At 55.2% G+C, this 27,662-nt stretch overlaps 1 protein-coding gene across 2 annotated transcripts; it reads right to left on the reverse strand.

Annotated features, from left to right (window-relative positions):
• Positions 1 to 797: 797 nt before the first annotated feature.
• Positions 798 to 27,286, reverse strand: LOC102814083 (serine/threonine-protein phosphatase 2A 65 kDa regulatory subunit A alpha isoform-like). 2 transcript variants are annotated; one of them, XM_006868123.1, is made up of 14 exons: positions 26,933 to 27,286; positions 14,934 to 15,024; positions 13,654 to 13,754; positions 11,623 to 11,855; positions 10,503 to 10,806; positions 10,154 to 10,268; positions 9,964 to 10,034; positions 9,158 to 9,292; positions 6,969 to 7,142; positions 6,762 to 6,822; positions 5,395 to 5,549; positions 4,344 to 4,486; positions 1,139 to 1,230; positions 798 to 1,050 (listed from the first exon to the last, which is right to left on the reverse strand). In XM_006868123.1, the coding sequence occupies exons 1-14, from the start codon at positions 27,008 to 27,010 to the stop codon at positions 1,034 to 1,036; spliced, it is 1,770 nt and encodes a 589-aa protein (XP_006868185.1). In that variant the 5' UTR covers positions 27,011 to 27,286; the 3' UTR covers positions 798 to 1,033. The 2 variants fall into 2 exon arrangements, with proteins under 2 accessions (XP_006868185.1, XP_006868186.1); XM_006868124.1 differs by lacking the exon at positions 13,654 to 13,754 and having other exon boundaries at positions 812 to 1,050; positions 26,933 to 27,030.
• Between the last annotated feature and the right edge of the window lie 376 nt (positions 27,287 to 27,662).

A 27,662-nucleotide genomic window follows, 5' to 3' on the forward strand; every position in this document is an offset into this window, starting at 1 on the left:
AAGAGTCCGTCCACACACCCAGTCACACGGACAAACCGTGAGGGCAGTCTTGGGTCAGGACAGAAACATCTGTAATGACACATCTCTGGGCAACTTCCCAATCCTTCCTTTGTTTAGAAGTAAAGTCCCTGGATTTTGGGGGTCAGGGCCAGCTGGGGAGTCCTCTGTCCTGGCTGCATTCCTGGGGGTTCCTGAGTGTGCTGCTCCTCTGGGGGACACACTGTGAAAAACAGCTCAGTAATCAGCTCTCCCAGGGAGACCCACAAACCTGTCTCGGAAGCAGCACAGTCAGAGAGCTCCTCAGACGCGCGATGCCGAGAATTGTCTCACCACTGTCATCAGGGAGGGGCCAGGCCCCAGAGGAAGACATCCTGTGGGCAAGTGGAGGGTACACAAAAAAGAGCAAGACCCCAGTGAGACAGACTGGCACAATGGCTGCCACAGTCGCTCAAGCAACAACTGTTAGGGTGGCGCAGGGCCAGGCTGCGTTCCACTGTTGCTCATACGGACACGGTGACACCTAACAACAACAACAACAACAGAGAAGGACACAGTCCACGGCCCTGCTGTGACTGATGAGTAAGACCAGACAACAAGAGTATTTCTAGACCTTTATTTCTCTGTGAAAAGGGGAAAAAGAAAAAAAAAAAAGAGGAAAATAAAAACAACACAGCTGACACAAAAAAATCACTGAGGGGGGAGGAAGGGAGGGAGGGAGGTGGAGAAGTTGCCGGGGGAGGGGCCCTCGACCCAGCATCAGGAGGCGGTGAGCCGGGATGTCCGGGTCTCTCCCCGGCTGGAAGGGTCCCCGCCTCCCAGGGCTGCGGGCCTGTCCTGCCTCGTGCTCCCCCAGGCCCCTGGGAGGTGGACAGTGAGGTGTTGTCCCAGGCTGCGGGGGGGCGAACCGTGCTGGGGGAAGGGGCCTGGGGTCAGACCATGCACAGGAAGTAACAGCCAAAGACCCCAACTGCCTCCCCAAGGTAGAGGCGCTGGGGAATGGACACTGGAGGCCGACGTTGGCCCTCTTCCAGCTTCAGGCCAGAGACAGGACTGCGGGAAGAGGAAGGGGCACCAGTCAGGAGCTCATTCTCTGGCCACGGCTCCTAATCCTCCCTGCCTGGGCTCCCCGACCCCTCACCAGTCAGAGCCTCCTGGGCAAAGTACTTGACGTCCACGTCCTGGTCCTGGCTCAGCTTCTCCAGCACAGGCTTGACCTCGCTCTGCAGTGTGCTGGACGGGAAAAGGCGGAGGGTAGGTCAGCCGGGGCTGGGGCCACACCTGTCAACAAGTCCCTGACAGGGGCCTCTGGGGCCCACAGGCCTGTCCTGTAGGGATCACTCACTCAGCACTCCCGGAGATCCACTATGTGTTCAATTCTAACAGGGGTCTGGGGTTCACACTATCAGCTGCTCCAGGGAGAAAGATGAGGCAGTGTGCCTCCCTGAAGACTTACAGCCTCATCCAAACCTACTCTGCCCTTGTGGACGGTGTCCACAGTCCCTGTGGTCAGCTGCTCCCTGAAAGGCTGGAGGCTCCAGTCCACCCCGAATTCACAAACCTACCAGGCACTGCACTTGGTCACACCTACCCGTCAGTGAGGGCAGTGCTAAGACCACAGGCTTCAGTGGGACTGCGGCCTAAGAAAGGCCTGTGGATTGATCATGTGACTCGTGGGGGCCGCAGGGAGGTGGGTGCTGACTCAGGGCAGCTAACAGCTGTGAAGCCGCTGCCCAAATCCAGAGCAGGTCTTGCGGCACGCCTCCACCCAGCACGAAGCACAGAACCAGCATTCTCCCTTCACTCTGGACTCATGGCGACCCTGGGTGCGCGAGAACACAACACTGCTCATCGGTCCTGCACTAGCCTCACCAGCCGGGCCCACTGCAGCTGTCCCTCCTTTGCCAAGCATGAGGTCCTTCCCCAAGAAGCCGTCCCTCCTGGGAACACATCTGAAGTGTATGAGACAAGACTCAGCATCCTCACTTGTAAGCGACCACGACCACTGTCTCGGGAGAAGCAAACACTTGTTTCTCTGGGCTGACGACCTTCCCAGGAGGGAAGGGCTGCCTCACAAGGCAACGGAAGCCCTGGCTGGCCACATGCGCACAGCACTGTTGTTGCCAGCTCAGTCCTTCCGGGTGGAAGAACAGACACGGTGCTTCGCTTCCGGAAAGACCACAGCCTAACTGGCCCCTGGGGCGGCCAAGAATGGGAACGGCCCTGCCCAATAGCAGCGGTGGCGCCCTTCTCCAGGCTCACTGGCTGCAGAGCCCCCTTTGCAGTGTCTGTTCCTCTTTCTGCCCATCTCTTGCTTTGGGGGTCCCTTCGCCTTACTGATCTGTAGGGAGGGGTCTTCTCTGAACTCGAATCCACCAGCCCCTCAGCAGGAGACAGTCGAGGCTGTCTGCTCTGGGAAAGGTTTACAGCTTCAGTAAGGCTACACGGGTTGGCACTTAATACCACCACCATGGTGCATAGGAGGAGCACTGCGGTTCTGGAGGATAAGCACTGGACTGCTAATCACGAGGTCACCAGCTACTCTGGGTGGGGCTTTCTGCTCCCATACAGACTCAGCCTCAGCCTCAGCCTCAGCAACCCTACACAGAGTCGTGATGAGTCAGAACCGACTTGAGGGCACACAACCACCACCGTCTTTTGATGGACAGTTCTTCATTTCACTGAAGGTCCATTCGACAGTCCTTCTCTTTGGTCAATGCTTTGTTTTTCCCGACTTTTTACAGGACAGTTGGTGACACCCCATTCTCACCGTCCCTGTAAACATCACCCACTGCCCGGGGAGCGCCCCATCCCGTCTTTCCAGTTCCTGTTGTCATGTGACCCAGCAGCGCTATCTGGAGAGAACCTAATGCTCAGGGCAGACCTCTGACGGCTTCAGCTGCACTATTTGGCTTTAACAAGACTTCAGGCTGAAACAGAGCAAGTTTCAGGGTTCACCCACCTTCCCTGGCTCCAGAAATTACATGTAGCTTTTGAGCCCCATGTAAAACTCTATGTCTACCCCAAGACATAAAAGATTCTCTCAGATTTTCCTCTAATAGCAGTTTTTTTCCATCTTTCTGATTCTGGTCTGTCATCTCAAATTAGTTTTTGTTTATAGATGAAGGTGAAAGTCAAGGTTTCTCCAATGGACCCAGCACCATTTATGGAAAACTCCCACATTTCCTAACTGTAGAGATGCCTGCTGTTATGTATGACAAGTGTGTTTCTCTCCCCTCAATTCACTTCCATTGAGTTACCTGGATAGCCAATGCCACAACGTTAAATGAAGTCTTGATAAGCAGTGTTACGTTCTCCAGTGCGGTGGGCTTTGGGGCCTCCTGCCTTGGCTGTTCCAGATCTTTGCACTGCCATGTTAACTCGGAACCGACCCGTCAAATTTCCACTAGAAAAGCAGCTGAGCCTGACTTTACTGGCTCCAATCTCCAGACTAAGTCGGGGTACTGCCCCCCTATCCCCCCAGATAACCTGTGTGGGCCTTCCTCACTGTCTCAGAGCAGCACTACTGCACGTCTTTATGCAACTGCTACTTTTAACTACATAAATATATTAGTTTACTATGCAAATAAGGTACATAACCCCTTTATAAGAATTGGACAATTTATTATGCAACTAAGGTGCCTACTGCCTACTGAAGAGATTGGTCAGTTTGTGGTTTTGGTGAGAAGACTGTGCTTATAAAAGGGCTACCTTTTAGGGGAACCTGACTCCCTAAAGAGCTGGGAGCAGAGCACAGCCTTCGGACCTGGAGTCTCTAGGCCCAGAAGACAGGCCAGGTAGTGCTCCCAGCAGCAGCCACAGCTGACTGACCTGGGGCTGAGCAGAGCTGGCCCCCCGGCACTCGCAGTGGGCCCGGTGGAAGTCGACTGCCTGGCCATTTGGAGGCACCTGCCTCTCAGTCAGCAGCAGCCTCTCGGTCAGCAGCAGCATGCTGACCGTGTCACTCGAGGACTAGGTGGGGCCCACTTTCTGAGTGTTGCTGCTTGTACAGACCTGCTAGCCCTCTCCCCTGTCACGCCATTCCATGAGGCTGTTGTGAAAAAGTGCTGTTGAGTTGGTTCTGACTCATAGCAACCCTGTATACGGCTTCTGAGGAGCGGCTGGTAGGTTTGAACTGCTGACCTTGAGGTTAGCAGTCCAGTGCTTATCCTACCGAGCCACACCAGGTCATTTGAGGAAACGGAGATGTAGGAAAAGGATAGGACAGGCCAAGGACATAGAGCAAGCAAAGGGCAGCAGCTGGTCTCCAGCCCTGGGCTCTAGCTTCAAGAGGAGGGAGATGGATGGGCCCAGAACTCGGCCCTGCTGGTGTTTGGGGGCCTCACCTGTTGTCCAGGATGGGTCCTATCTTCTGTAGGGACTTGGCCACGTTGAAGCGGACATTGGCGACGGGGTCCCCAGCCATTCGCAGGACGGTGGGCAGCATGTGCTTGGTGGTGATGTCCTGTCCACAGACCTCAGACAGGACCTGGGGGCCAAGTGGCAGACAGAAGCTCACCTGAAGTGCATGGCTAACACCCTTCCCTGACCAGGCCACTTCAGGGACTGCGGGCCCTCGGGAAACAGCCCAGATGACCCCACCCTCTAAGGCCCCCTAACACACCTCCTAATATCATGACTCTGTTCCTGGGCTCTCCCAACCCTGACTGCCCCAGTCCCACCTCTTTGTCCTCAGAATTCCTATAAAGCCTTCAGGAAATGGAGCCGTGATCCTACTCTAGGGCTCTCTCTCCTCTAGTGCGGGATCTTCAAGTCAGGCAGGGGAAGAAATGAGCAGAACACTTAAAGACTCTTTCCCCCACCCTCCAATCCCTAGTAAAGTGCATGGTTTATATACAAGCAAGTCACGGAGGCAGACACTGACGCCCAGACAGGAGCCCTTCCTGTGACCAGAAGCTGCTTCCAGCACTGGGTCTGTGGAGCCACACTGATGCTCACAGTCTGAGGAGTTCGGGACTCGGGTATCAGTATCGGCATCTTACAGGGAAGAACAAGCTACAGCCTTCGGCATTCTGGTCACTGTCCCAGGGCCCATGGTGAGCGTAGCAGAGCTGGCCCGGAGTCTGCCCATGTACCCGTTAAGGTCGTTTATCGACATGCACACATACAGCGTCCAGACAAGTCTGGAGGTCACTGGAGGACCAGGTCACGTCTCCTCGTCCTGGTCTCCCACCCCCAGAAGGGCCCTGTGATCCTGACTCTGGGATCCCCAACCTGTGGCCCCCAGGACTCCTTTCTGTGCCCCAGACTCCAACTACTTCCCAAACCCGAGCCAGGAGGACCTGTGGGGCGCCTACACCTTCCCTTCTCTCCCAGGAAGCCCTCAACCTTCCCCTGTTCCCAAGGTTCGGGGAGGTGGGCAGGTGGAGTGCTCACATTGATGCAGAAAAGCGTGGTCATCCGGTGCAGGTAGTTGGGGTCTCCAGACATGGCCAAGACTTTGGGGATGATGGTGGCATGGGCCCATTCCTTCCCAAACTTTTCCACCAGCTTCTTCAGGTTGCTGGTGGCCGCCTCTCGGATGGCATAGACTGCAGAGGAAGCTGGGTAAGCAGGTGGCCAGGCCCGAGGGGAAGGACTGCCGTGGGCAGGGAGGGACAGCACAGGCCCGGGCCACGTACTAGACTCATACGAGTGTTTCCTTCTCAGACGCCACCTTCTAGAGGGGCCAATGACGGGCCTGCGCCCTCAGTACACGGAAGCTCCACGGACAGAGCGCGCTCTGTGTGCGGTGGCCCTGCGCTCACTTCCCGTCTCTGTCCCATTTTGGTCATTCTCTTCACAGCCCTAACCCTCCTCCTCTCACGCTGACTACAGGGCGAGGGCGGCGGCGGCGGCGGCGTGACTCTACATCAGCCGGAAACCAGAGCTCACAGGACTCGTTTTATCGTGCTCTCTGCCTCACTGCTGTGCTCTGGCACCAGTGATCCCAGCCATGGCTGATGCAGAGAAAGGGGGACTTTACTCCAGTCACTCTCATGCTCTGTCCAGAGCGGCCCCAATAGTGTGGCCTGCTATGTCCTGCAAACGGAGGGACTGTGGGGCCGAAAGGAGGGACTGTAGGGCCGGAAGAAGGGACTGTGGGGCCGGAAGGTGGGACTGTGGGGCCGGAAGGTGGGACTGTGAAGCCGGAAGGAGGGACTGTGGGGCCGGAAGGTGGGACTGTGGGGCCGGAAGGTGGGACTGTGAAGCCGGAAGGAGGAACTGTGGGGCCGGAAGGCGAGCCTGTGGGGCCGGAAGGCGGGACTGTGGGGCCGGAAGGTGGGACTGTGGGGCCGGAAGGTGAGCCTGTGGGGCCGGAAGGTGAGCCTGTGGGGCCGGAAGGCGGGACTGTGGGGCCGGAAGGCGGGACTGTGGGGCCGGAAGGCGGGACTGTGGGGCCGGAAGGCGGGACTGTGGGGCCGGAAGGTGAGCCTGTGGGGCCGAAGGCGAGCCTGTGGGGCCGGAAGGCGGGACTGTGGGGCCGGAAGGCGGGACTGTGGGGCCGGAAGGCGGGACTGTGGGGCCGGAAGGCGAGCCTGTGGGGCCGGAAGGCGGCACGACCTGCTCACACTGACACAGCCCCGAGGGGGGGTTACCACACCCAGGTCGGCCTGCTTGGCAGCCCCTCCTTCTATCCTGTACTTTGCCAAGATGCTAAAAGGTAAGTCCCAGGGGATGAAGGGGTGACCCCAGGCACCTTGTCTCTCCTCCCTGGCCCCGGCTCATCTCCAGTCTCCCACCTTCCTGCTGGAGCCACTCACCGTGATCCACCAGCCAGGCCATGCACAAGGAGTTGAGCTTCTCGTCAAAGAATTCCACTCCCTGCAGGAGAACGGGGGTCACGGGGGTCACAGGCAAAGGCAGCCCAGGTGTTTCTCCCCCTTGCCCTCCTCTCCTCACTCCTACGCCTGGCACCACGGCTGATCCTGCTGTCTCCCCTCCAAGGGCCCCCAGGCCGCCTCACTCACCAGCTGTCCGGCCAGCAGGGGCATGTACTCGATGATGGCCAGCCGCACCCGCCACTTGGCGTCCTCGGCCAGCTCCACAATGGCGGGGAGCAGGGATTGGGACAGCTGGCGGATGCCGATCACCTCGTTGACGCAATCCAGGTTGGAGATGATGTTCAGCCGCACCTCGGGGCACTGGGGGGGACAGGAAGGGTCTGAGAGGACGCTCGCACACGGCCACCCGGACAGAGCAGCAGGAAGGTACAAGAGGAATCTCATGAACTGGGCACACCAAGACGTGGAGACTCGAGGGTCAGGAGGGGAGGCCAAGGGCGATGTGCTCCTTCTGTCTGAACACAGGTCCCCGTGTGTCAGCAACACGGCCTCAGTAGAGAACGCTCATTCTCAAATGAATTAACGTTTCCATGGATTAAGGCACAACTGACAGTGCTGAAAAGAGACAGAAGGAGGGTGTGGAGGAAGCGCACGCAGCCCTCATGTCCCACTGGGGGCTGAACAATGATGATGCTGTTACAGAAAAACCTGGGGGTTCCTCAAAAATCAAACAGAATCACCAAACCCACTGCCATCGAGGTGAGTCTGACGCGCGCACCCCAAGAGGACAGGACAGATCTGCCCTAAGGGTTTCTGAGAACACGAATCTTTAGGGAGGTAGGCTGCCTCATCTCTCTCCTGCAGAGCAGCTAGTGGATTCAAACCACCAACCTTGCAATGTACAGCCCAGTGCTTAACACACTACACCACCAGGGTTCCAAAATTACCATACGGCCAAGCAATTCTACTCTTAGGTATACACCCCCAAACATGAAGGCAGGAACGCAGATTCTTGTACACCACGATTCACTCTGAGTAACTGAAAGGTGTAAAGAACCTAAATGTCCATCAATAGATAAACGAATACAGAAAATGGTCCGTCCACACTACGGAATAGGACTCACCCAGAGAGAGACACAAAAGTCCTGATGCCTGCCAGAGCACAGATGAAACCCGACAACAGATCAGTCACAAAAACGACAAATACTATATGATCCCACCTGCATAAACCAGCAAACATTTGTCATGTGGATTTCTACCATTCTAGAACAACTTTAAAAACCACGTGAACTACCTACACCACCAGGTAGATGGACTTGCTACACTACTGGGGGACCTGAGCGGAGTCTACACAGACATGGTGAGGAACGAAGCCCCGCCCCAGACTGCCGGAGAACAAACACGGCTGTCTTGGGAGAATTCGAGTGGCGAGACTTAATCTCTTCTTGTCCCCTGGACGTGTTATGAGGAAGACGACCTCATGCTTGGTGAAGCAGAAAGACGACGCTCTTCGGAGATGGGCTGACACGTGGCCACTACAGTAGGTTCAAGCAGAACCAAGACTGTATGGGGGTCAGAGTGCAGAGGGCGTAGATGGTGCCAACACTGTCAAAGCAGTCTGTCCTTGCCCCACATGTGGGGTCTCTCCTCGGGGAGGGACAGCAGTCTATCCTTGCCCCGAATGCGGGGTCTCCCCTCAGGGAGAGCCGTATATGACCTGTGTGTGTGGGGGGCTGCAATGGAGGGCAATGCTTTGGTGACGGCCATCCTCCCCACTTGTGCTCCCCACACACAACACAGGAGCGCTGACGGGCTGGACTGGTTTAGGGCATTGCAAGCATAGGAGCTGCACACAAGCCGCCCACCAGTAGTAGGTCCCCCATATGCCCAGTCACCACCAAGGCCAGCCCCCACACCACACAGTGCCTGCTGCCTCCAGCCCAGCCCAGAGCCCAGTCTCTGCCCAGTCCCAGCAGCACCTCTGGCCCCTTCCCCGGGCTACCCTGTCCACACTTGCAGCTTTCCCTCCCACTACCCATAGGGGTAGGTCCTCTTTCTGGAGTGTCTGGTCCTCCAGGATTAGGGAGGACGTCTCCTGAGCCCCTGCTCTCTCCCAGGGTGTGACTCAAGTCAGCGCCTTCACCCAGCGGCACCACCACGCTCAAGTACACAGCATCCCCTGTGCCAATGGTCTGCGTCCAATCTGGAAGCATGTCCTGCCTCAGTTCTCCCTGACCTCTGGCTCTGGGATCTGAGTCTGCAGCTTCCACAGGCTGTGAGCAAGTGAGGGTCATCAGCCCCTGCAGCTACCGTCTGGGAACCAACTTTAGAAAGACAGTGGCGAGTGGACATGCGGGCCTTCCTGGCGCCCTTACCTCGTCCTTTAGTTGTGCCAGGAACAGGGGTAGGAGGTGTTCAATGGTGTTGTCTTTGCCCAGGATTGGAGAGAGGCCCATGATGACCGAGGCCAGGGCCGACTTGACGTGTTGGTTGGCGTCTGACACCAGCTCCTGGAGGAGAAGGGAGTGGGGGAGCCCCAGGGGTCAGGGCAGCCCTACAGGAACAAGTGGCCACCGACAGCCTGCACCTGCCCTCCCGCTCACGGAAGTCCTGCATACGTCACTTGCTTAGTCAAATGGCCTCGACTTTTCACAGTTCCAGCCCTAGTCCTAAAGGTCCTGGATTATTGGTTACCATGATTTGGGTGAAAGTTTACCTGAGTTTCCATCACTACACAATTCATACACGCTTTGTATCGTGACACAGACTGCAGTTCCCCCTTTCTCCCTGCGGTTCCCGTTTCCCTTCGTCATTCCTGCCTCCTGAGCTTTAACCCTGGGCACACACTGCCTCTTGGTCTCCTGGGGCTGACTGCTCTAAGGAACCTTCCCTGGTGTTTCCACTCCTCTTACAACCTGCCTTGTGTGGCTGCAAGCTGAGCTGTAGGAGCGAATTCACTTCCAGGCTTGAAAGGTGTCCAAGGACCACAGTCTGGGAGAGTCCCAAAGCAGTTTGGACAAACAGTCAAATGATCTCCACAATCAGCCCAGCTCAGATTCTGCTTCAAATCCAGGAGCTGCCCGGCCCTGACAGTCTAGGAGGCTAGACTCCCCAAAGCCCAACTCCCATCCCTTCTCCATGGGCTCCCGACTGTCCCCTCCGCCCACCGAGCTCCCCTTACCTTGATGCAGGGTAGAATCTGGGTCATGATCACGTTCTCCCGGCAATCGGCAGAAAGATTCTCACAGAACTCTGTGGGTGAGGACAGGAGGGGAGGGTGGTTGAGCCCTCAAGTTCTGGTTCCATCCCGGCCCCTCTGACACCCACCTGTCCACCCACTCGCTTGCTGTGTTCTCCTCGCCAGCACCAACCTTTGACCTTGTGGGAGGCGGCGGCCCTCACCTCGGCCTCACAGTCCTTCATCAGGTTCTGGAAGGCGGGGACCAGGTCTGTTTTGGTAATCTCAGGCCCCACCGCTTTCTGGAGCTGCAGACCCGGGAAGGGGAGAGTGAGAGGCTTTGGCAGGTACAGGCAGGCTTACAACTACCCTTTTTAAAACATCTCTTTAGTAACATGAGGGGGCTTCAAAAAAGCAAGAGAGAACACAAGGGCTGAGAAGCAGTGCTGGGATCGACTGCAAGCGCCCAGATGTGAGGCCCTGCCCCTTCCCCTGAGGCCTCAGCTTCCCCAGCTGTTGGACCACATTCAGGCCACGCCCACCTCTGTGAACTTGTCGGCCACCATGTAGCGGACACGCCAGGACTTGTCCTCAGCGGCCTGACGCAGGGTGGGCATCACCAGGGCCTCCAGGTCCTCCTGGGGCAGGAGCTGGGCAATGTTCACGCATGCCTCCACCGCCAGCAGCCGCACCGAGTCCTGCTCGTCAGAGGCCAGGTTGGAGAACATGGGGATGATCTCGCTCTTGACATTGTCCAGCTCCAGCACCTTAGCGAACTCCCCCAGCTTGGAGGCTGCGGCCCGCCGCACCATGGGGGTGTCATCTGAGCACAAATTCCGGAAGTACCTGGGGGGTGGAGCGGGGGTCAGGAGCAGGACATCAGGGGTACCACCATGCCCTATCTCGAGGTGGGGAGCACAGCCTGCCATCACTCCAAGGACCCAGACCCACGGGACCAAAAGGCCTGACCCTCCGCCCACGTGCTGCCGTGAGACTGAAGGCGGTTCTGTGAGTGAAGCCCAGTGGCCGACTGCCTATAGCCGCTCACACAGCCACCAGCACAGCCGGGGTTTGTGGGCCCTGATTTCCGAGACAACTGGGATGGGTTCACACTGCCAAACGTGGGGCTGCAGCTGAGTGCTCAGCCACTGGTACTAACAGGGACTCCATGTGTTCACCGTGTTAGAGTCTGTAACTAAGAAGCGCGTGCGCACAGCCGTACACCAGCTTTCCGGGGAGCCTCCTTAGCTCACTCCTGCGCACAGTGCTCAGTGTGGGGTTGGCCAAGGGACAGAAAGAAATAATCAGGTGAATGGGAAATTTGGATCCAATCCAGTTAGGGGCAGCTTCATGCCTTCTTGCTGAAGGAAGGCAAGCCTGAATAAAGGAGGCAGACCAATGCCAGGGTGGCCAGTGGTGGGTAGGGTGGACAGGAGCCCTGGGGCCTACAGTAACACCAGGCGTGTGAGTCGGATTCTGCCCCTAGCACATCGCTGTTTCGACTCGGAGGAAGACACAACGTTGTTCCTGTTTCCTCCGCGACCAAGCAGGCAGAGCCAGGGTTCACAGCCAGCCATCGACCTCTATCTGGGTGTGAGCAGGAAAAAGGGCTGGGGAACTGGCGGGGGTTTGAGCTCAGGTTGGCCCAAAGTGGGCACTCACTGTCGAAGTTCTGCTTTGACCGCACTGGACACTCGGGGGTAGCAGACAGAGAAGAGGCCACAGGCCGAGGTGCGGGAGGTGAACCAGTCGCCACCCGCCAGTCGCTTCACCAGCGGCACGAAGTGGGCCTCCAGGTCAGAGGGCGAGTGCTCGTGCGAGATGACCCGCAAGGACTCCACGGCCTTGTCCCGCACCACCGTCTCCTCCACTGTGGCCAGCGACTCCAGGGGCGGCTGTGGCACAAGACATGCATCACCTAACAGCACCTTCCCCGTGCCCATTCCACCTGCCCCTCCTCTGACACCCACCGGAGCCTCCACACAGAGGGCTTCCCTAAAATGCCGGTGCTTACTCAGGGGTCCCTGAACCTCAGAAATCTGCACCACATTCTCCTGAGGAGAGGTCTGCACCTTGATTGTCTACAAGGACCCAGGGCAAGCCCTGATGTGCAGGATGCCAAGCCTTTCTTCTGAGGTGCCTCTGGGTGGATTCAAACCACCAACCTTTGTTAGCAGCCACACATCTCACTGCCAGCCAAGAATGCCCACAATGACAATGGCATGTACTGCCAACATCGTCTAAGCAGGACCAGTGCAGCCACGGTTTCAGGGGGTGCAGTTTTCATTCACTAAGTCTTATTATTATCTAATTCTAGAAGAGGACACCAAGGCACAGGTGTCTAACTCATCCCAGCCACGGACTGCTAACAAAGCCATCTGATGCAGCCTGGCTGAACGGCTGAACTGCCGCCCTAAGATCATTTTAAACCTTAACCCTAAAATGTTCCCGGAAGTCTTCTCAAAACCAAGCCACAGCGCAGGTAACTGGTAGGTAAGAATGTCTGCTTTGAACATCGTGCTCTTTGAAGCTCGCTCTCTGGGATCAAAAGGACTGAAGCAATGGGGGAGACTGGAGAGGGCCTCAGGGGGCGGTGAGTTCATGTGCATGGGGGGGAATTTGGAAAAGGGGATGAGAATGGCTACGCTGCTTCAAGAACGTCACCAATGTCAGCCTGCTGAGCACGCCACTTACAGGTATGCATCACGAACGTCTGCGACAGGTCCTGCAGCTAGCTACGAGGGTCTGGGACTTGGCCACTGTGCAGACACCTTGTATGCCCTGTCCACTCCGTGTTTGTGGAGATCTGGTCTACCCTGTCCACTCTGTGTTTGTGGAGACCTGGCGTGGCGCTGCAGGACCAACACTGGACTGTGAACCACAAGGGTGGCAGTTCAAACCTGCTAGCTGCTCCTTAGAAAGCCTATACAGGGTTGCTGTGAGTCGGAACCGACTTGATGGCATTTCTAACATACATCAGAGTAAGCCTGCACAAACTGCTCTGTCTCTCCGTTAGCGCCCGGAGCCTGAGGCTGGCTGCCCTGTGTGTGCTGCCCTCTTCTACACTCGGTGAACTGGCCTGATCCACCGAGTGGGACGACTAAAGGACAGGCACCTCAATGCCCACAGCCCCGCAGACAGCAGCCAGCACGCTAGCGTTCTCCGCGCCCAGCACTGAGCTGAGAGCTTGCCAGACACATCTAAGGGTGGGCTTCAGTGCCCCCGACTGACAGCAGAGGACAGTAGTGCAAGTGGTGGAGTCTGAGCAGCCTGGCCAGTGCCGTGGCCAGTGGGTGCGTGGGGAAAGGAAGGGTGCCGCCCGTGTCTCTGCTGTTGTTACAGGAAACATCCCCACCGACAGAATCCCTGCAGTGCCTGGTGGCACAAAGGGGAAATGAGCTCCACTAATGACCCTACGGTTAGAGGTCTGAGTCCACTAAAGAGAAGCCTTGGAAGAAAAGTCTAGTGATCGATCTACTTCCAAAACCAGTGACTATAAACCCCTATGGAGCGCAGTTCTGCTCCAACACACATGGGCCGCCATGAGCTGCAATTGGCTCTACAGCAACCGGTGACGGCCTCGCCCCAGCCCGGTCCAAGGAGGCCTCTCCCCCATTCTCCCCTCCCTGTCCCTGGCTGGCAGAAGCCTGGCTGTGACTCCAGGGAAAGGCCCCTCCCCACCCTCAGACTCACCAGCAGACAGTGCACGAACTCTGGGCCTCCCACCAGGGCGGTAAAGGTCCCCAGCTGTTCTGCCAAGGCCAAGAGGACCTCATCCTCATCGTAGATGGTATCTGTGGGGGCCAAGACAGACCCCATTACAGACCCACCCAGCTCAGATGCAGCCCTCGGCTTCCGCCGATGTCAGCAGTCCTGGTCTCCCTGTGCTGGACATGAACATGATTGTGGGGTTGGAATTCACACTTGTACTGTGCTCGCTTTATGACGTATTTTTCACAAACTAAAGGTCTGTGGCAACCTTGCACTGAGCAATCCAGGGGTCTCTTCTCAACAGCGTGTGCTCACTTCATGTCTGTGTGAGCCACCTGGGTCATTCTCAGACGACACCACCTGCTAACAGAGCCTGGTCTTTCTTCCGCAGCACCTCCGGATGGGGGACATTATGTGAGGCTCCTTCCTTCTTCATTAAAGCCAAATCTGCAGTGTCCTGGCTCTGTGAGCCTGTTCTGTCTGAAACAGTTGCCTTCTTTTCTGACACGTTGTATCTGCCCTTCGTTAGTCTCAACATTCTGCAGCGGCTGCTAGCCCAAGGCATTCCTGGAGACTCCAAGAGCTTAAAGCTGTCTTTCTCTGAATCAACTTCCGTTCAGTCTTATGGCTCCCATACTACTTAGATGCCCCATCATTCATGAGTTCCAGACAGATTACACAGAACTATTTAAATGTACTCAAAGTAAGGCTAGTGGCGTAAATTGTTAAATACTTGACTACTAGTCAAAAGGGTGGTGGTCCAAAGCCAGGCTTGGTGATCTGCTCCCAGAGGTGACAGCCGTAGAGCTGTGTAAAGAACAGAGCTGGCCAACTCGGCACACACAGGGCGCCCTGACTCGGATCCCACTGAAGGGCAACACACCACCAGGCGGGTGAATCTTCACAAGGACCTGCGTGGGTATCACATGACTGTCCCCACTGAGAGCTGAGGAAAATGGGGCTGCATACTGAGCCCAGCATCTCTGCTCTGAGCCACTATCTCTTCCCTGACAGAGTCGGCCTCTGCCCTTCTCTCGTAACACAGAACCTGCATGAATAAAAGGTGTATTTTTTGACATCTCATCTCCCTATCCCTGAACCTGTGGTATCAAATCCAGACCACCCCCTGACACTGGAGGCAGGCAAAATCCAACCCAGCATTACCCAGCTCCCCCTGCACCTCTCTTCACGGTGTCCCTCATCCTGGTAAATCCCTGTGTTCGATCCCATCTCCATCTGGGCCCCAGGAGTCTGTCTCATACCTGTAAGGAACGGCAAGAGCTCGCTGCGGGTCCTTTCGACACCAAGGGCCAAGGCGATGGTGGACAGCTTCTTGATGCTGTTGAGGCGAAGCTAAAGAGAGCATGAGAAAAAGAGGAGCACAAGTTAGAAAGCCCAACTACGTCCTGCAGCTCTGGGCCCAGACACTCTGGGAATCTTGTTAAGTTTGTGATATTGTTTCCAAGTGCCAACAAGTCTGTTCCAACTCATAGCGACCAAGCATAGGGTTTCCAAGGAACCATCAACTTTGTGGTTAGCAACCCAGTGTTTACCCCATAGCATGACATACAGTAAATCCTGTGTAAGGTGGAAACCATCAAAGAAGGAAAACGCAAGTCTTTTCCACCAATAGCAACAGAAGAGCACTAAGGTGGCACTGTCAAAGGTGGGGAACTTGAGCGACCCAGAACGTGACCAAGCTGCAGAGTCCTGGCTCACACCGGCCTCAGTACAGTTAAGCTGGCAAACACCTAGCTGGTGGCTCTGTGGCCTGAGCAACACGGTAACATCAAGGGGGGCAGGGGCAGCAAAAGCTTCCTGTAACCAGCTGATGGGGCTCTGATGGGTGTCCCCTGACCACTGCCTAAAGCTGCAGCCACCTCCTCCCCAAGCCCCATCATCTCCTTTCCGCTTAGCACCACACTAGCTCTGGATTCCTGGTGTGGCGCTGTAGGATAAGCACTGGACTGCGAACCACAAGATCGGTGGTTCAAAGCCTTCAGCTGCTCCTTGGAAACCCTGTATAGGGTAGTTATGAGTTGGAATCAACTCAACGGTACTTAAGAACAATATACTATCATTCCAAGTGAAACTTCACCTCTCATACTTTGGACAGCTTATCAGGAAGGACAAGTTCCCGCAAAGAGACATCATGCTTGGTCAGGTAGAGGGTTAGTAACACTCAGATGGACTAACCGACATCATTCATGGCAGCCATTGTGAGGATGGCGCACGACCAGCTTGCTCCCTTGTGTACACAGGGTCACAGTGGACATTGACACCGCAGCACCTAACCACAATGGATGATCTGAAGCCCCTGGGTGCTATGAACACCTCAGTACAGGATTACGAACCAAAAGGATGGTGGTTCAAATCCACCCAGAGTTTGGTTTAACAAAGGCCTGGAGAGCGACTAAGAAATCAGCCACTGAAGGTCCTGTGGGGCGGTTCTGCTCTGACATACATGTGACATTGACGGTCCTGTGGAACGGTTCTGCTGACATACATGTGACACTGACGGTCCTGTGGAACGGTTCTGCTCTGACATACATGTGACACTGACGGTCCTGTGGAGCGGTTCTGCTCTGACATACATGTGACATTGACGGTCCTGTGGGGCGGTTCTGCTCTGACATACATGTGATACTGACGGTCCTGTGGGGCGGTTCTGCTCTGACATACATGTGACATTGACGGTCCTGTGGGGCGGTTCTGCTCTGACATACATGTGACACTGATGGTCCTGTGGGGCGGTTCTGCTCTGACGTACATGTGACACTGATGGTCCTGTGGGGCGGTTCTGCTCTGACGTACATGTGACATTGACGGTCCTGTGGAACGGTTCTGCTCTGACATACATGGGGGCACTAGAATTGGAACTGAATCAAAGGCAACTGGATAGTCTCGCCCACCCCCCAAGTTATGATGGGGCTCTATTCCAACAATTCCATCGTGGCAGCTCTGACATTAAATCACTGTTTTTTCCTTTAGTTTTCATTATTGTTGTCCTTTATTAGTAGTCTCTCCATAAATTCTATCTTTGTCTTTGGGGGTTGGAAACATTACTTATAATAAACTTACAGGTATGATGATACTGCCAAACTACACACTGCAACATTGTCTGTAGTACACACTGTTGTTACACAGTTGCTAAGTATTGCTAAGAGTCAGTTTCAACTCCGCATCCCACCCTGTATAGTGTCTCCGTGGATCCACCACTGACTTTATGGTCTAGTGCATCAGCCCACACCAAGACTCCAAGCATTAACAATGAAACGGGGGTGGGGGTGGGGGGGGGGGGGGTGGTGCGCAGCCACAGGTGTGGTTCAGGAAACTTGAGGACTACCCACTGGCATGGAGTAGATTACGACCCACAGAGACGCTGCTGCGGGCAAAGTACAACGTCCCACAGGGCTTCTGAGGCTGTGACTCTTTACAAAGCAGACGGCCTCATCTTTGTCCCAGGGAACATGTGGTGGGTTTGAACCACCAACCTCTTGATGAGCACCAGCAGGGCGCACTGACATTAGAGTTTACTCTGTAAGGTCCTGGGCCGAGCACCCACACACCTGACCTCCTCTCATCCTCACAACAGCCCTGTGAGGCTGCATCTAGAAGCAACCCCCAGTACCAAGGGGGACATAGGCTCAGCTAAGGAGACACGGGGCGGGAAGTGAAGCCACGAGCAGGAGCTGATGGCAGCGACAGCGGAACGGAAGTGGGAGTGAAGTTAGCAGAACGCTGACACCACTGCCACAGTGGGCTGGACAGCTGGGGATGCACAGCTGAGTCACTTCCAACCCAGTGACCTACAGGACACAGCAGAACCGCCCCATCTTTCTCCTGTGGAGCGGTTGCTGGGCTTAAACTGCCAAACTTGCAGAAGCCCAGTGTTTAGCCCACTGCACCACCCAGGATGCTAACCCAGGAGCAGTGATTCCAACCCAGCTAGATCCTCAGCCCTCTTGTCTCTCCATGGCTCCTGAGCTCCCAAACTACAGCCAGAGCACGCTGAGGTAGTGGTGTGTGTTCGTATGCACGTACGTGCGTGCATGTGTGTGCGAGCACATGCGCATGGGAAGGCACGCCCAGCTGAGTGAGCGGCAGGTGGAATCTCTTCCTGGCCCCACACACCTGGACTGTGATTTGAAATTAGGTCAGCTGGTCGGTCCTGAGGCCTCTCCCAGGAACATGCATGCAGCGTCACTGAGCAACAGGCCTTCAGGGAAGGCGCGCAGGGGCACAATGGTAAAGCGCTGAGCTCTCTGCTCCACAGGGGAGCGATGGGGCGGCTGCTTCTGTAACGACGACACCCAAAGCCCACTGCCACTGAAGGGTTCTGACCCATGTTGTTAAGTGCCATCAAGCAATGCACAGTGACCCCCCCGTACAGGGTTTGTGTGGAGCAGCTGGTGGGTCTAAACCACCAACCTTGTGGTTCAGTGCCTATCCTTCTCCGCCACACCATGGCTCATAATTCTTTATAGGGTGGGTTTCTGAGGCTGTAAAATGTTTACGGGAGCAGAAAGCCTCATCTTTCTCTCAAGAAGCAGGTGGTGGTTTGAACTGCTGACTGCAGTGAGCCGCCCACTGCTTATCCTACAGCGACACCAAGGCTCCTTGTAAAGATGACAGCCTCAGAAAAAGTCCGTAGTGGAATTCTGCTCCTTCCAAGTTGGAACAGATGCAATGGCAATGTATGTGGGCGTTCTGGACTTCAGGGAGACCTGTGACTCATTTTCAAAATGCTTCAAGAGAGAAAGAACACGTAGCAAGAGAGAGACGTACAGAAACAGACCAACAGCTAGAGTTACAGAGTGTACAGGAGTGGGCGTGGAGGCTGCGTTTGGCCCACAGGCTGTGCCAGTCTACCTTCTTCCCACGGGCTTGAAAATGTTCACGACACACCCGGAGAGCTTGGCCGGGCTGCCTGTGTCTTCCTCTGAGCTAGGGGACAGGGAAACGCATGCCTGGGCCCAGGTCCCAGGGGCTGCAGAGGACTGCTAACAACATGAGCCCGTGACCCTGACTGACTGCTGACAGTGTGCTGGGCAGGGCTCCCACCTTCAATGAGACCGGAAGCGCCACTGGAGCCCCATGTGAAGGTGCGCAGGGACGCTGACCTGCAGGGAGGCACAACCTCCCAGGCACCTGACTCTCTCGTAATTCATAATTGCAACATCACACTGTCATTTGGAAAGATCCCCAAGGGCGGCCCCGGGAGAAAGAATCTGGGAGTCTCTCCCAGGCCTCCATTCCTTCTAGCCAGCCAGCTGTGGAGATCCTGCTTCTGATTTCATTAAGAATACCTGCTGCTTTCTTCTGTTCCCAGGGCACCGCAAGGCCCCTGGATGGTATGAAGGGTTTGCACTTCTAAGGCTGACAATTTGACCCCATCCTGTGGGGCAGCAAGAGGCAGGTCTGCACACGGCTTCTATTTAACACCCGATGAGGCAGTTCACCTCTACAGCACAAGGGGCTGCCACAAGCTGGGAGCTGACTCGAGGGCAGCCAGCCGCAACCACAGATGGTTATGATTCCTAACACAACCACATTCACTGCCACCGCGTCACCTCTGACTCAAAGTGACCCTGTTTAAGGGTTTGAAGCTGTAAATCTTCACAAGAGCAGGATGCCTCATCTTATCTCCCACGGAGCAGCTGGTGGATTCGAACTGTGGACCTTGTGGTTAGCAGTCCAATGTAGAACCCACTACGAGATTTACATTTCAGTAAGCGGGCAGTGAAAATAAAGACGTGACTGTTTTTCCATTCCTATCACTGGACTCAGTTATGAATCAGGCTGCTAACCTCAGGGTCAGCAGTTTGAGACTACCAGCTGTTCCATGGGAGAAAGATGAGGCTTTCTGCTCCCATAAAGATTTACAGCCTCGGAAATCCTGTACAGGGTCGCTATGAGTCGGAACCAACTTCAAGGCACATCACAACAACAACGACATCACTGGACTCACCCTGTAATGAGAGACAGACCCCAGGTTAAAAGCTCAGGCACTGGACTATACTGCCAGTCCTAACATGCCTGCTTGCAGAAGGCATTTTCCAGTCGCCTTCATGCTGCAAGTCACCAGGTGACTAACATCCAGCCATGGAAACCCAAGTGGAAAATGGTGAACAGGACTTCTAGTGTTCTGATGGGGGCATGGAGTGGCCAGCTTTCTTCCCTCCTTCCTGAATGAAAGGGGGCTGTGATGGCTGGAGCATCAGCAGCTCCTCTGGGGCCATTCTGTAATCTGAAGTGGGGAGAAAGAAGGAATATGGCAAACGTGCAGCAAGCAGAATACAATGGTACGAGCCCACGGCCCTACAGCTTGAGGTTGTCATCAGGCTGCGTGAGCATGACTCAGAAATAAACTTCGAGCTCCCTTAAGTCCCTGTTATTTAGACTTTACCAGTTACTGACAGCCAAGCTTAGTCCCAACTAAATTCAGCACGTGACCTCATTCTGGAACAAGAGACACAAGGGCAACTGACCAAGCAGCTTCCCTGAGTGATTCCTTTCCACTGGTTTAAAAGAGAAGCACAAGAGCTCTGCTTTCAACAGGGCGCCATGAGAGGAGACGCCGAGCCACCTTACAGCCACACAAGGCAGCTGCCATCATGACAGCTCCGACTCACGGCATGCGGCGTGTGTCAGGCAAGACTGCGCGCCATGGGGCTTTCAATGGCTGCTTTTCCAAAGATCACCTGGCCGTTCTTCCAAGGGGCCTCTGGGGAGCCTTGAACTACCAACCTTTCAGTGAGCAGCGAGTCAGGCACAGTAGCAAGCCCTCCAGCCCTATTCTTACCACTGTTTCTTGTGTGAGAGCAGAGGAAAAAAAATGAAAATTAGCAACAGGAAGGAAAACAAGTGACCTCCCCAGGGCTTTGGAAAGCAGGGCAGCAGAGGAGGGACGTCCGTGTGGGAGCCTGCTGTCCCAGTTAGAAGGTGACCTGTCTCTGGACAAGGAAGCCTGGGACCAGTTTGCACTATCGAAGCCAGAGCAGTGCTGGGCGTATTAAAAAGCCCGATTAGAAACCATTTTCAGTTTTTAGGAGTGCTTACTCTGTACCAGGTAGACAAAGCCAGGTGAGTTACACGTTTCTCACATGGATGTTCTGCCAAGCCTGGGAAGTGGACACTACTCTACGTTCTCTACGTTCAGTTCACAGGTGAGGCGACAAAGGCCCAGCATGGTGAGCCAGAAGTGAACCAAGTTCACCTTTTCACCGCTCTCCTCTACCTTAGCTGGGACACTCAGTGCCCACTGCTGTCCAGTCCAATCCACAGTATCTGCAGGGCAGAGGACTGTCTCACGGGGTGGCCAGGACGCCACATCTTTCTCCTCAGGAGTGGCTGGTGGGTTTGAGCCCCTGAACTTTTGGTTCGCAGCCCAGCACTTCAGCAGTGTGCCACCAGGGCTCCTTAGTCATCCAGGTGATTCCAACTCATAATGACCCTGTGGGGTTCCCGAGGCTGTATCCTTCAGAGAAGACAGCATCATCTTCCTCCCACAGAGGAAGCCACAAAAGGCCAGCCACTGACCTTTTGGTTGGTAGTCAAGTGCTTTACCCACGGCACCACCAGAGGCCCTTTGAGATTCTCAGTGATCACCAGATCTCCCAGTTCTGCTTTACCAAGTTCCCCCAACACCACAATGAAACCCATGGGGGTCAAGTCTGTGCTGACTCGCAGCGACCCGGGAGGACAGAGGAGAACTGCTGAGACCACCAGCCTTTACAGGAGCTGACTGCCACTTCTTTCCCCTGCGGACTTGCTGGGTTCGAACTGCCGACTTTTGAGTTAGCAGGCGAATGCTTACTCACTGAGCCACCGGGGCTCCTTCCAAGTCTCCACAACCCATGAAAGAGGTCAGACGCAAGGCGGCAGCATCTTAGATTGTGTGTGTTCCGACTCCCAGTGACCAGCTGGTGGATCTCAACTGCCAATCGTGAGGTGACCAGTCCAGTGCTTACCCTACACAGGCACCTGCTGTGTCTCTCTGTACTTGGTCTTGTTTAATTCCTACAAGAACCCTGCCAGGTATACATGTATTTCTACTCTTTTTACACTTACAAGAAAACCAAGGCCCACAGGGTTCGAGGGACCATAAAGTGGGCCAGGCCAGGGTTGGAATCCTGCCTCCAGAGTCTGCACCCCGTCTTCCCTCAGTGCAGCCTCCCCACTCACCCAGGTCTGCCCTCAGCCGTGGGCCATGCTGGGGAGGGGGTACACAGAGACCAGCCTGGCTGAGGTCCTTGATCATGCCCTAGTCCCCTCACTTACTGGGGCGGTGTGGCTGGCCCTCGTTTATGCCACCAGCAGGATTTCAGAGGGAAGATCCAACAGCAAATCCCGAAGAGGCCTTACAGCCACTCCTGGACGATGAGGGTTCTGAAACACGGAGGGAGCCTGCCAAGGACCGAGGAGACAACCACGACCCCAAGTGTCATAGTCGAGCTATGTCCCCCCAACACACATGCCCACTCAGGGTTTGACAGTGATGCACCCTGCCCTGGACAGTGACTGGTGTGTGTGTGTGTGTGTGTTTGTGAGTTCTAGCGGTACAGGCTGAAGGAACTTTAAGGCCGTTCGTTGGTTCTGGTCCAGATGCTGCTGCGAACCTGCACTTTCAGCACAGACACTGCAGACACACTGACTCAGTGTGTGAACCCCTGTTCCCAGAGCCCCTGGGGACACTGGTGAGTAATAAAGCTGAGTGAGCACCGCTGTTCTCCCACTGCTGGCTCAGAACTGGTCCCTACCCACATCACTACAGCTTCTGGGTTACATGCTGACCTATGAACCACAAAGTCAGCAGTTCAAACCCGCCAGCCACTCGATGAGAGAAAGATGAGGCCATCTGCTTCCAGAAAGATTTATATTCCAAGAAACCCAAAGGGGCAATTACACTCTTGTCTTACAGGGTCACTAGGAGCCCGAATTGATGACTCCAAGGCAGACGGCTCGAGTAGGGAACGCGTTACAAATGCACATACTCTTCAGAGCCTCTGATTATTTTCAAGTGTCGTAAAATCAGTTCTAACTCACAGTGACCCTATATAGGTCATTCTATAGTGGCCTACATTTCCAAGGAGCAAGTGGTGGATTTGAACCGCTACCCTTGTGGTTAGCAGTTCAGAGCACTCGCTGTGACTCTGAGCCCCTAGAAATGTAAAATAATACATTTGTGTTGTTTAAGCCACTAAGAAGGCCCTGGTGGTACAGTGGTTAAAGCACTCAGCTGCTAACCAAAAGGTCAGTGGTTCAAACCCACCAGCTGCTCAGGGAGAGACATGACCTGGCAATCTCTTCCCATGAAGATTCCAACACGGAAAACTCTACGGGGCAGTTCTTCTGTCACGTGGGGTCACTATGAATAGAAACCATCTGTACAGCACCTAACAACCACAAGCCACCAAGTCTGAGGCAATCTGCGACAGCAGTAATGGGACTCAAAGAAAACACACACACGAACATGAAGTCTGAAGACCCCCAAACTCCTTTGTGTCTCCTTTGGGCTGTCTCAGAAGCCAGCTCTCCTCTCAGGCTCAGTACCACAGACATGCTGGGCTGAACTGTCCCTGCAAGTGACCCTGTGTACTGCAAGGTGTTTAGCAGCATCTCTGAGCTCTCCCACTCCCCCAGGTGGGACAACAAAAAACGTCCCCAGGAAAGAAACGACCCTGGCAGACAATGACTCCATTTTTCACATGTGACTCAAGCGTGTGAGAAGGCTGCACTGTTTGCAGAAACTTTATAGCATGTACCTGACTTACATGAAAACCTAGCTACTGCCATTTTCCATTCCGTTCTAGAAGGCTCTTCTCCACCTTCTTCCCAGAGCTGGCTCCTCCTTCAGGACTCACCTTGAGCCTCACAGGGCACTCCCTAACGGCATGACATCAAATGCATCTCCCCCCACCCCCACTCGACTTGCACAAGAGCCTCATGTTCTCTACCTGCCTGCACCAGGTCTTTGCCCAGACGTCACCCCAGCAGGGTCGGCCCTGATGACACGGGTGAAAACTGCTCCCATCTCCCCCTAATTGTCTCCATGCTATTTATTCCAACCGGATACAGTTACCATACTGTCCCCACATCATAGCTCCGGAAGGCCAGGAAATTTTGCCTGTCTTCTCCCTCCTGTATTCCTGAGCCTAGAACAGTGCCCAGCAGAACAGCCGGGGACAGATGTTAACTGACTTGTGATCACAACACCCTGTTGTTTCCTTCCTATCACTTCTCGCGGTAGCTCTGTTGACATGGTTCACACATGTCTCTCGCATACCAGGTGGTGTATACTCCAGCACCATACTTGATACATGTGGTCATTGTTGTTAGGCGCCTGGGAGTGACTTAGACTCCCAGTGAGCACATGGGCACCTAGCTGAACAGTTCCATAGGGTTCGCAAGGCAGTGACCTCGCGGAAGCTAATCACCAAGCTTGTCTTTCAAGGCACCGCTGGGTGGCTTCAAAATGGCAACTTTTGGCTTATAGTCAACCACTTAAGCATCCACACTGCCCAGAGACACCTCCCTGATACATTCAAAACAAAAACCAACTGCTGCCGAGGAGATTCCAACTCATAGAGAGACCCTGCAGGGCAGAGAAGACCTGTCCTCCTATGTTTCCTAGACTGTAATGTTCACAGATGGGACTGCTGTCTTTCTCCCTGCGGGGCACCGACCTTTGAGGCAGCAGAACCCTCTAAGCACTGTGCCACCAGGCTTCCCATCTGAGAAATACCAAGGCAGCAAACTCATGCCATCAAGTCCATGCTGACTCACAGCATCCCTGGGCAGGGCTTCTGAAACCGGACATCTTGTATGGGGGCAGACGTCTTTCTCCTGTGGAGCAGCTGATAAATGGCAGGTGTTTAGAGAACACCTTAATCCAAACAACTATTCAGTTGTTTGGATAATCATCCTCACTGGACAAAAGAGGAAACCAAGGCTTAAAGGAACTAATACATTCACATCACATAGAAAGAGGAGGCAGAGCCAGGCCTAGGACTGGAGCGTGTCTGACTCCAGAACAAGAGTCTGAAACCTCCATGGCTGAGCTCAGCTTTGGCAGATTTCCCAGTACATCCCCGTCAATGTTCTAACTGGGGAAATTGAGACCCAAAGGGAAGATGGCAGTCTTCCACCAGCACTCCCAGTAGTGACAGTTAACATTTATTGGGCCCTCGCAATAGGACACACACCAATCTGTCTTACTTGCATCAATTTCTCATTCAGTCCTCAAGACCGCCCAGTGAGGCCGGGGATACCAAAAGGGCAAATTTTATGGAACACAGAGGTTCAGAGAGGCTAAGGAATTTGCCAAGGCCACACAGCGGGTCTGGGATGCCCATGGGCACTCACATTATGAACTTTCACAGAGCCCTGCTATGCTGTTAGTTGTATCAAGGATGAGTCTGACTTATGGAGACACCACATGCACTGAGGAGAAACGCTCCATAAGGTTTTCAGGGCTGGGATCTTTGGGAAGCAAATTGCCAGACCTTTCTTCCGAGGTGCCCCACCCATCCACTGGACAGCACAGAACTAACTGCCCCATGGGGTTTCTAAAACTGTCTTCTTTACAGAAGCAGACTGTCCTCTCTGGAGGGTTTGCACCACCACCCTTTGGATTAGCAGACAAGGGTTTAAGCACGGCACCACCTGGGATTCCCAAGGTGCCCGCCTCACTCTTATCATTTCCTCAGCAGGTGGGGCTCAGGGTACTGGGCCAGCTTATTCTACACACACACCCCACAAAAAGACCCGCTGCAGTGTAGGAGATGCCAACTCACAGCCACCTTAAACGGCACCGGAGAACTGCCCCTGGGGTTTCTAGGGTTGTAAATCTTTACCGGAGCAGACGGCCTCATCTTTCCCGGGAGGACAAGCTGGTGGATTTGGGTTTGAACCGCTGAGTAGCGCTGTACATTAAGCATTGGCCCACCAGGTCTCCAGTTGTTCAAAACCACCAGTCGCTACTGGAAACCCGGTACAAGGTTGGAAGGGACTCCACTTTGTGGTTAGCAGTCCAGCATTTAGTCCACTGTGCCACCAGAGCTCCTTCCTACACCCCCTCCAAAAAACCTCAAAATCCACCTCCACATAGTCAAATCTGACTCACTGCTATCCTGTACAGGGTTCTCAGAGCAGTAAATCTTTACAGAAGTAGACTGCCTTATTGGACTCCCTTGGAGTCGCTGGGGGGTTTGAACTGCCGACCTTGAGGTTCGCAGCCCAACACTTAACCCACGGCACCACCAAGGCCTGCTCCTGCGCGCCGTGGAGCCGGTTCCGACTCCTAGCATCCCTTTAGTGGTTCCGAGGCTTGAAATCTTCACTGGACCAGCAAAGCTCACCTTTCTCCCCAGGACACTGGGACCTCGACCACTCCCTTGCAGTTGCCCACTACGACACCAGAGCTCCTTCCGGCACCCCACCCCACACCACCCCTCAAAAGCCCACTGCCATAAAGGTCGATTACAACTCCTAGCGACCCGATCGCTGTAAGACTGCCGAAGCGGCAAGTCTACGGGAGCAGACAGCCTGGTATTTCTTCCGCGGAACCGCTGGTGGGTTTGAACCTCCGACAGTGTGGTGAGCAGACTGGTGCTTACCATATACCCTCCCTCATTTCAAAAATTGTAGCCCGTTTAGGAAAGTGTGCACCCTCCAGTTAATGGGAAGATGGGGGAAAGCGGGTTTCTTCAGGGTCTCTGGCTCCTAACACTGGCTACTTCTCGGGGGTCCACACCAATACTGGAAGCAGGGAGGGAGCCTTCGTAATAGGTTTCCATAGGGGAGTGGACCCTCTCCTTCTCCCTAGCGCTGCAGCCCAGATGCTGAAACCCACCTGGAGAAGAGCGACCCCACCCGGGCCCAGGTCAGCCCACGGAGCAGGTCACGTGCCCTGCGCATCCCCTAGGAGCCAGTCACGGACTTTCTTCTCTCTCCCACCCGATCGCAGACCCCCAACCCGACCTCGGCCTTGGGCTCGCAGGCCCCGGGCCACCGCGCGCACTCTGCAGGCCCGGGACCCTTCAGGCTCGCCCGCGGACCCGCCCTTCGCTGTGCCCACACCTAATCCGGAGCGCCGTCTCATCGGGCCCCAGCATCCCGTGAAATAAGAGGCGAGCGCTGATTGGCCGGCGCCCCTTCCGCCACTCGCTGCGAACACGGAGCCTTGGCCGCGAGGGCCGCCCGTGCCCCCAAAGTCCCCTCCTGGCCGTCTTTCCCAAGTCCCCTGTAGCCTCCGGACCTGAACATCCTCGTTGCGGAGTTCGTCTATGAGCACCGCAATGGGATAGAGCGAATCGTCGCCGTCGGCCGCCGCCATCTTGGCTCCGTCCCGTTCCTGTCAGACTGCGGCCAGCGCCGTGCAGAAACGGGGTTAGGGAGGGGCGGGGCTGGGAGGAGAAGAGCCCAGTGGGGGCGCCCGAGCCACTTTACAGGGGCTGCCCCACGGTCATTGGCCGCGCCAAGCCGGGCCGAGCCTGCGTTTGGTTGGTCCGGGCCGATGAAGTCCCGCCCACTGCCCATTTGCCATAGCCTCGCTGAAACCTAGGAAGGGGAAAAGGAAACGGAAGTACGCGGTATCCTAGCGACCACTATTCTGCCCGCCTACGTCGCTGCTAGCAACGGCGGAGACGAGCAGTTGATGCTAGCCAATGAGAGACGAGTTTGGGTGGCTACGAAGTCTCTTTGCAAGTACGAGAAGACCTCTGCGCGTGCGTCACTAGGAATGCATTACGTTATGTGGGGACCCGGATAATCTTATGGTTCCAGCAGGGAAAATAAAGTAAGGCTTTGATTCATGCTTGGGGAAACCGAGGCTCAGCGAAGTGGGGAGTTCACTGGGTAAAACCCAAGCTTTTAGAGCTGCTGTTTAAATTCAAGGTCCTTGTGGATCTGACTACATATTTCAGCTCCCATGTGACCTCCAGTTAGAGCTGTGTACACTGTATAGGGGCCCTGGTAGCGCTGTTGTT

Source organism: Chrysochloris asiatica, unplaced genomic scaffold (assembly GCF_000296735.1).
Source record: "Chrysochloris asiatica unplaced genomic scaffold, ChrAsi1.0 scaffold00116, whole genome shotgun sequence".
Lineage (NCBI taxonomy): Eukaryota > Metazoa > Chordata > Mammalia > Afrosoricida > Chrysochloridae > Chrysochloris > Chrysochloris asiatica.

What these genes read in the sequence shown, in the direction of transcription:
- LOC102814083 (XM_006868123.1), bottom strand. Translation starts at nt 27,010, where the DNA reads ATGGCGGCGGCCGACGGCGACGATTCGCTCTATCCCATTGCGGTGCTC. An exon ending in TCCGCAACGAGGATGTTCAG is followed by an intron (nt 15,025 to 26,932) that starts GTCCGGAGGCTA and finishes TGCTCTCTTTAG; the next exon opens with CTTCGCCTCAACAGCATCAA. An exon ending in AGATTCTACCCTGCATCAAG is followed by an intron (nt 9,293 to 9,963) that starts GTAAGGGGAGCT and finishes CTTCTCCTCCAG; the next exon opens with GAGCTGGTGTCAGACGCCAA.